This window comes from Neomonachus schauinslandi, chromosome 13 (genome assembly GCF_002201575.2).
Source record: "Neomonachus schauinslandi chromosome 13, ASM220157v2, whole genome shotgun sequence".
In the NCBI taxonomy this organism is placed as follows: Eukaryota; Metazoa; Chordata; class Mammalia; order Carnivora; family Phocidae; genus Neomonachus; species Neomonachus schauinslandi.
Window position 1 is genome coordinate 1,784,313 of NC_058415.1, and position 8,894 is coordinate 1,793,206.

The window sequence follows — 8,894 nt, forward strand, 5'->3', positions numbered from 1 at the left end:
TGCCAGGTCTCTGTGGATACATCTGATGTCATTCTGATGTTCCTCCCTCTGTACATAAGGAATCTCTTCCCTCTAACTGCCCTTAAGATGGTTTCCTTGGTTCTAAGATTTGCAAGTTTTACTGTTACATGGTGGGGTGTAGGCCTGTTTTCCTTGATCTTGGGAGGGGTCCTCTCTGCCTGTAGGATGCAAATGTTTGTTTCATTCCCCAGATTAGGGAAGTTCTCAGCTACGATTTGCTCAAATACATCTTCTAGTCATCTCTCTCTCTCCACTCCCTCTGGGATTCCAATTATTCTGACATTGGAATGCTTCATGGTGTCACTTATTTCTCTGATTCTATTTTCATGGGTTCTGAGTTGTTTTTCCCTGGCCTCCTCTCTTCCCTTTTTATCTATTATATTGTCTTCCAGGTCCCTTATTCATTCTTCAGCTTCACTTACCCTAGCCGTTAGATTATCTAGATTGGATTGGATCTCATTGATAGCATTTTTAAGTTCTGCTAGTTCAGCTTTCATTTCTGCCCTTAGAGACTCTATGTTGCCATTAATCGATTTCTCCATTCTAGCTATTGTCTTCACAATTGCTAGCCTGAATTCCATCTCTGACATCTTGGTTATATCTGCATCCATTTGTAAATCTGCAGCATAAGTCATAATCTCTGAGTCTTTTCTATTTTGGGGGTTCCTCCTCCTAGTCATTCTGTTGATGGGTGTTTGAGGGAATGTATAGAGTCCAAATTATTGACCAGAACCCCAGCAAGATGCACCTATTTTAAAGGGACCTTAGGGTTGCTGGCCTCTTGTTCTCTCAGCCTGTCTTCTGAGGGAGGTGCCTGCCGCACTGTTACTCAGGCAACCCTATTTGGGCGGATTTGCCCTGCCCCCCTGTGGCGGGGGAATAGGCTCAGCGGGAATCAGTTTTTGGGGCTTTTGTTCTCTGGTGGCTTTCCCTGGCGGCTCTCCATGTCTCTTCCATGAGTCAGAGCAGAAGAGACCACTTCCAACCCTCTGCCTCAGAGCAGAGAGACTGCAGTCTGTTCTTCAGTGAGCTCTCCAGGCCATACTGTCTCCATTTCTGTCCGTGCTGCTATAAACTGCAGCATCCTGGCTTGTGCGCCCCTCTGAAGCGCTCCCAGTCCTGCCTCCAGTTTGGGGCACGTCTCTGCCCTTTGTGCTCCTAAAACTGCCAGCCACTCCCAGTTCATATGCGCGACCCCGCTACTCTGGGTTTCCGTCTCGGGGGCTGCCCTAAAGTCCTTTCCCTGCCGCTACCGGTCTGCGAGTCTGTGCCCCGTCCCCAGCGAGCGAGGCTGTCACTCACCGGCAGTGTAGGATCCTCACGGCCAGGCTCTCTCCCACTGCCGTTTATCCTGACATCTGCCCACGGAATCATGGCTCCCCGCTTCATACCTCGAAACCAACCACCTGCGATATTCTGTTTGTAGAGATCCAGATCTTCTTACATCTCAGGCTGATTTCGTGGGTGCTCAGAGTAGTCTGGTAGATATCCAGCTCAATTCCGGGGACCACTAGAAATAGGGTCCCCAACTCCTCCGCCATCTTTTCTTCCCCATCGTGAATGATTTTTTAAATGTATTCTTGGATTCTCTTTGCTAGTATTTTGTGAAGGATTTTTATATCTATGTTCATCAGAGATACTGACCTGTAGTTCCCTTTTGTGATGGTGTCTTTATCTGGTTTTGGTATCAGGGTGATACTGGCCTCATAGAATGAATTTGAGAAGAATAGGTTAAGTATTTTTTTAAATAGATTTTATTTATTTGACAGAGAGAGCACAAGCAGGGGGAGCAGCAGGCAGAAGGAGAGGAAGAAACAGGCTCCCTGCTGAGTATGGAGCCCAACGCGGGTCTTGATCCCAGGACCCTGGGATCATGACCCAAGCCAAAGGCAGACGCTTAACCAGCTGAGCCACCCAGCTGCCCCAAGGTTAACTATTCTTCAGATCTTTGGTAGAGGGGCACCTTGGTGGCTGAGTTGGTTAAGTGTCTGCCTTTGGCTCAGCTCTTGATCTCGGGATCCTGGGATCAAACCCTGCCTCGGGCTCTCTGCTCAGTGGGGAGTCTGCTTTTCCTTCTCCCTCTGTGCTCTCTCTCTCTCAAATAATCTTTAAAAAAAATCTCTGGTAGAATTCAACAGTGAAGCTGTCTGGTCCTGGACTTTTGTTTGTTGAAGTTTTTTGGTTACTGATTCAATCTCCTTACTGCTAACTGGTTTCTTCAAATTTTCTATTTCTTCCTGCTTCAGTTTTGGTAGGTTATATGTTCCTAGGAATTTATCCATTTCTTCTAGGTTGTCTAATTTGTTGGCATATAGTTTTTCATAATACTCTTTTTAACAACTGTATTTCTGTGATGTTGGTTGTTATTTCTCCTCTTTCATTTCTAGTTTTGAGTTTGTTTTGTTTTGCTTTTTGATGAGTCTGACTAGGGGTTTGTCAGTTTTCTTTTTTTTTTTTTTTTAAAGATTTTATTTATTTATTTGACAGAGAGAGACACAGCAAGAGAGGGAACACAAGTAGGGGGAGTGGGAGAGGGAGAAGCAGGCTTCCCGCGGAGCAGGGAGCCCGATGCGGGGCTCAATCCCAGGACCCTGGGATCATGACCTGAGCCGAAGGCAGATGCTCAACCGACTGAGCCACCCAGGCGCCCCGTTTGTCAGTTTTCTTGATGTTTTCAAAGAACCAGCTTGTTTTTTTGGTTTCTATATCATTTATTTCTGCTCTAACCTTTATTATTTCCTTCCCTTTGCTGGTTTTGGGTGGTGTTTTGTTCTTTTTCTAGCTCTGGTAACGTTAGGTTGAGATTTTTCTTGCTTCTTCAGGTAGGGCTGTATTGCATATACTTTCCTCTTAAAACAGCTTTTGCTGCATGCCCAAAGGTTTTGGACCATTATGTTTTCATTTGTTTCCATATACTTTTTGATTTATTCTTTGATTTCTCAGTTGACCCATTCATTGTTTAGTAGCATGTTATTTACCCTCATGTATCTGTGGTCTTTCCAGATTTTTTCTTATGGTTGATTTCTAGTTTCATAGTGTTATGGTCGGAAAAGATGCATGGGATGACTTCAATCTTTTTGAATTTGTTGAGGCTTGTTTTGTGGCCTAATATATGATCTGTTCTGGAGGATGTTCCATGTGCACTTGAAAAGAATGTGTATTCTGCTGTTTTAGAATGGAATGTTCTGAATATATGTTAAATCCATCTGTTCCCATGTGCCAATCAAAGCCACTGTTTCCTTGTTACTTTTGTTTGGATGATCTGTCCATTGATGTAAGTGGGGTGTTAAAGTCCCCTACTGTTTGTTCTTAACTCTTTTATATATTTGGGTGCTGCCATGTTGGGTACATAAGCATTTATAATTGTTGTATCTTCTTGTTGGATTGCCTCCTTTACTATTATATAGTATCCTTCTTTGTCTCTTTTTACAGACTTTTATAGTCTATTTTGTCTGATGTAAGTACTGCTACCCACCCTTCTTTTGACATCCATTTGCATGATCTCCTTCCCCTCAAGACTTTCAATCTTCATGTGTCTTTAGGTCTGAAATGAGTCTCTGGTAGGCAGCTTACAGATTTTTTTTTTTTTTTAATCTGTCACACTATGTCTTTTGAGTGGAGCATTTAGTACATTTACATTGAAAGTAATTATTGATAGATCTGTATTGCCAGTTTGTTACCTGTTTTGTGGTTGTATTTGTAGCTTTTTTTCCTGATTCTTCTCTTTCTTTCATGGTTTGTTGGTTTTCTTTAGTGATATGCTTAGATTCTTCATGTTTTGCTTATCTATTACTGTTGATTTATGTTTACCATTTGATTTATATATAACATCTTCTGCATACAGCAGTCTATTTTATGCTGATGGTCATTCTTTACTCCTTCCCTCCCCTCCATGTTTTAGGTATATGCTGTCCTAGTTTACATCCTTTTATTTTACTAATCCCTTGACTGACATTTACAGAAATACTTTCACTGCTTTTGTGTGTTTTTTACTTTTCACACCCTAACTTTTCTTCTACAGCTGGCTTAGTGGTCACATACTACTGTAGTTTTCGTCTGGGAAACTCTCTATCTCTCCTATTCTGAATGATGGCTTTGCTGGATATAAAGTATTTTTGGCTGCAGAAGTTTCCCTTTCAGCACTTTGAATATATCATGCCACTCTCTTCTGGCCTGCAAAAATCTAATACCCTTATGGGCTTTCCCTGTGTATGTAGGTCTTCTTTTCTTTTGCAACCTTAAAATTCTTTTTTTTTTTTTTTAAGATTTTATTTACCTATTCATGAGAGACAGAGAGAGAGAGGCAGAGGGAGAAGCAGGCTCCCAAGGAGCAGGAAGCCCGATGCGGGACTCGATCCCAGGACTCCGGGACCACGACCCGAGCCGAAGGCAGACGCTCAACCACCTGAGCCACCCAGGCGCCCACAACCTTAAAATTCTTCACCAGTATTTCTTGACATTTTAATTACAGTGTGTCCTGCTGTGGACCTCCTTGGGTTGATTTGTTGAGGGATCTCTGTACCTCCTGAATCTGAATTTCTTTTTCCCTCCCCAGATTTAGGAAATTTTCAGCTATAATTTCTTCTCTTCCCCCCCTTTATCTTCTTCTGGGATCCCAGTAGATGCAAATGTTACTATGCTTGATGGAGTCACTGAGGTCTCTAAGTCTATTCTCTATGCAGTATTTGTCTCTCATCTGCTTAGGTTGACTGCTTTACATTACTCTATCCTCCAGGTCACTAATACATTCCTCTCCTTCCTGTAGCCTACTATTTATTCTATCCATTGTAGTTTAGTTTCATTTATTGAGTTCTCAAGGGTCTCACTGATGTCCTTCATTCTTAAGTCCAGTGAGTATCTTTATGATCATTACTTTAAATTCTCTAACTACTTCTGTTTTGTTTAGGTCTCCTGCTGTGTTTTTTCATGGACTTTCATTTGGGACATACTCCCCCTGCTGCCTCATTTTGTCTAACTCTGTTTCTGTGTGTTAGGAAACTCAGCTATATCTCCTCTTGAAAGCAGTGCCCCTGCAGTGTTCCCTGTTCACCAGGACCTGGTGCTTTAGAGGGGTCTCCTATGTGTGTTGCCTGCATCTTGCTGTTGTGTTGGAGTAGCTTTTCCTTTCAGTCCAGACTCTGCACTGACTCTATTGCTATCTGTGGTGTGAGAGAGACCCAGGTAGGCTGGCTCTGAAGGGGAGTGACCATGGGAGAGCTCGGGTAGGGTGGTGGTGTTAACAAAATTTGCACTGGGGAATCTGGCCTAGGACTAGTGACTCAAAGTGTGGTAATTGCCAGGGGCATGGTGTACATTAGCAGCAGTGGCCTGGGGTAACTCAAGCAGCTGAGGTGGCCATCAATGGACACATGGCAGCTGGGAGCCTATGGTGGCTGGGCATGGCATGCACAATGTCAGCAAAATTTGCACTGGGCCACTAGTCCTAGGCCGATCCCCCAAAGCAAGGTGGCAGCCAGGGATAAAGTGCACAGGAGCAGCAGCGGCTTCAGGTGTGCAGCAACTGACCAGGGCATGCATGAGCTGCTAGTCCTAATCCAGATCCCCCAAAGAAATGCAGCGGCCACAGAGGCACAGCGCATTAACAGAATTTTTGCTAAGCCCAGGCCTGAGGCCAGCTGGCTTGGCGTGGGCAAATCCTCAGGAGAATACAGGGGTGTGGTACACTGCTAGCAGATTAGGTAGCAAGTGTCTGTGTAGCCCTGTGTCCCACAGGTGGCCCTCTGTGCTGGGGGGTGGGGAGGAAAATGGCACCTGTCAGCTCCTTTGTTCCCAGAGAAGTCCCCCAACATGCTCCGAAATCAGTATAAACAGATCTCCCTCCCGTTGTGCAAGCTGTTGCTTCTATGTTGTCTCTCCTTGGGCTGCTGTCACTTTAGGGGCAGGCTCTGGCTATCACTTGCCTAGCACTGACGTGGCTGACTTTTAAAGCTCCAAATCCCACTGGTTATACAAACTCACGGAATTCAGCCCCTCTGGTTTTCAAGGCCAGACATTACAGGGATTTGCTTGCTCTGTGTGGGCTCTATGATGCTTTCTCCTTTCCATGACCACAGTTCCATCCTTCCAGCAGCTTCCAACCACTGTTTCTGCCCTTCATAACCTCTCAAATGTGAGTCATGGAGTTTGTTTTGCGAGTCTTCAGATCACTCTCCAGTTTATAGACTTGGATATGAGTGATATCTAGTTGTAAACATGGGACTGGGTGAGCTTAGGGTCCTCTTATTCTACCATCTTGCACTGCCTCCCCCATGAGTCACCTAGTTTCTCAGTGGAAGCATATATTTGTGGATAATGTTTGCGTTAGCTTTGGCTTGCAGAAAACTGTATTGGGGGGAAAATGTGTAACTCTAATGGCAGCAGTTTATAGGGTCAGGCTGCCTATGATGCTTTCTTGCTGGGCTGGTAGTTGGAGCTGGCTCATCATGAGTGTCTTCTGTGTTGCAATAAGATATGCATTAATGTGTCAGCAAGGGATGGAAGGTAGGTATGTAAAGGACGTCTTGGTTGCAGGAACAGCTGAGGAATGACTGTTGGGCAGGTGGAACCAACCATTCACAAGGTACCTGTGGTGATTCTGACCATCATTTTCTCTCCAGCAGAACCAGGGACAGAATTCCGGCCATGGGGCCATTCCTGCCCGGTGACCTTTTCCAGTACCCAGTTCCTCGAACAGTATGTGCTGTGTGGTCACCTTCCTCAGATCTTCCCAAGCTCATACGCAGGAAGCCCCATCCCAATGGAAGCTCCAAACTGCTCAAGTGAACAAGCGGACGATGGAGACATGGAGGGGAGACTCCGGCTGAGTGGGGTTTCCAGGGTGCTCTTCAGACCCTCTCAGGACTGGCCAGTAGACTGGGTAGAAGGCAACAGAGCTGGGCATCCTGAGGAGGCAGGCCTTGCAGCATCTGAGGCAACCATGTGTGGAAAATACAGACTGGGACTTGGTACCAAATCTAGCTTCTTGAGCCTCCAGAAGCATCATGTATGCCCTGAATGTGGCAGAAGCTTCTGTCAGAAGTCAGACCTCACCAAGCACCAGAGGACACACTCAGGGGAGAAGCCTTACAGGTGTAGAGAGTGTGGGCGAGGCTTTGGCCGCAAGTCCTCCCTCACCATCCACCAGAGGAAACACTCAGGGGAGAAGCCTTATGTGTGCCGGGAGTGTGGGCGCCACTTTAGGTACACTTCCTCACTTACCAACCACAAGAGGATACACTCTGGGGAGAGGCCCTTTGAATGTCAGGAATGTGGGCGAGGTTTTCGCCAAAAGATTGCCCTCATCCTGCATCAGAGGACACACTTGGAGGAGAAGCCCTTTGTGTGTCCTGAATGTGGGAGAGGCTTCTGCCAGAAGGCATCACTCCTCCAACATCGCAGCTCACATTCGGGCGAAAGGCCCTTCTTGTGCCTTGAGTGTGGGCGTGGCTTCAGGCAGCAGGCACTACTCCTCAGTCATCAAGTCACACACTCAGGGGAGAAGCCTTATGTCTGTGCTGAGTGTGGGCATGGCTTTCGCCAGAAGGTTACCCTTGTCAGACACCAGAGGACGCACACAGGAGAAAAGCCTTACCTGTGCCCAGAGTGTGGGCGTGGCTTTAGCCAGAAGGTCTCCCTCATGGGACACCAGAGGACACACACAGGGGAGAAGCCTTACCTGTGCCCGGAGTGTGGGCGTGGCTTTGGTCAAAAGGTCACCCTCATCAGACACCAGAGGACGCACACAGGGGAGAAGCCTTATCTGTGTCCGGAGTGTGGACGCACCTTTGGCTTCAAGTCACTCCTCACCAGACATCAGAGGACACACTTAGAGGAGGCGGCTGATGTGTATGGAGTATGTGAGCAAGGACTTGGCCAGAAGTCTCACTTCACCTCTGACCAGAGGGCACACACAGTGGGGAAGCCATGTGTGTGCAGTGAATGTGGGCGAGGCTTCGGCTTCAGGTCAGCCCTTATCAGACACCAGCGCACCCACTCAGGAGAGAAGCCATATGTGTGCAGGGAATGCGGTCGAGCCTTTAGCCAGAAGTCTCACCTTCACAGACACAGGAGGACCAAGTCTGGCCATCGCCTCCCACCTCAAGAGCTGCTCTCCTGACCTTTCCTTTCCTCTTGAGTGTGAAGATGGCAGAAAGCACTAGGAGATGTTCCACTTTCCTCAGATGCAGTGGAGGAAAAAATGTGTTCTTTCAGTGATTGGAAGATAGTTGATTTATGGTTTACTTTATGTGCTAGCAATGTGTTTTAATTTGCTAGGGCTGCCATAAAGAAACACCACAAATTTGATGGCCAAAGAACAATTCAAACTTGATGGCCAAAGAACAATTTTCTCACAGTTCTTGGGACTGGAAGTCCAAGATCAGTGTGTGCACTTTGGTTTCTACCGAAGCCTCTCTCCTCCGTTGGCACATGCCTACATCCTCGCATGGTCTTTGTGCACTTGTTCTAAGGACAACAGCCTTACTGGGTTAGGGCCCCACTCTATCACCACACGAGGTCACACTGTGGGTTCTGGCTTCAACATAGGAATTTGGAACAATTCAGTCCATAACAGCCTCCTGGACCCCCAAAATTCATGTTATTCTCACATCCACAGCATGTTCTTAACAGCTCCCAAAGTGTTGACCCATTCCAGCATTGACTGTGTCCAAAATCTCATGTAAATCAAATGTGCGTGAGGCTAGGGGTATGTTTCATCCTGAGGCAAACCAGACAAGTTACCAAAGATGTAGAATTTGCATTCCCTTTCCACAAGGGGAAACAAGAAAAGATTGATGGGTCCCAAGAACATCTGTGACCTAGCAAGCAAATTCTATTAGGTTTTAAAGGCTTGAGAATAATGTCTGGTAGGATGC

At 46.2% G+C, this 8,894-nt stretch overlaps 1 protein-coding gene across 1 annotated transcript in view; it reads left to right on the plus strand.

Moving 5' to 3' along the window:
* The window catches only part of ZNF169 (zinc finger protein 169), a 35,494-nt gene extending 26,978 nt beyond the window's left edge, over positions 1-8,516 (plus strand). Inside the window, exon 4 of the mRNA XM_021694350.1 lies at positions 6,642-8,516. Coding sequence (XP_021550025.1) covers positions 6,642-8,137 — 1,496 coding nt within the window. The 3' untranslated portion in view covers positions 8,138-8,516. The remainder of the gene's footprint in view (positions 1-6,641) is intronic.
* Positions 8,517-8,894: the final 378 nt, after the last annotated feature.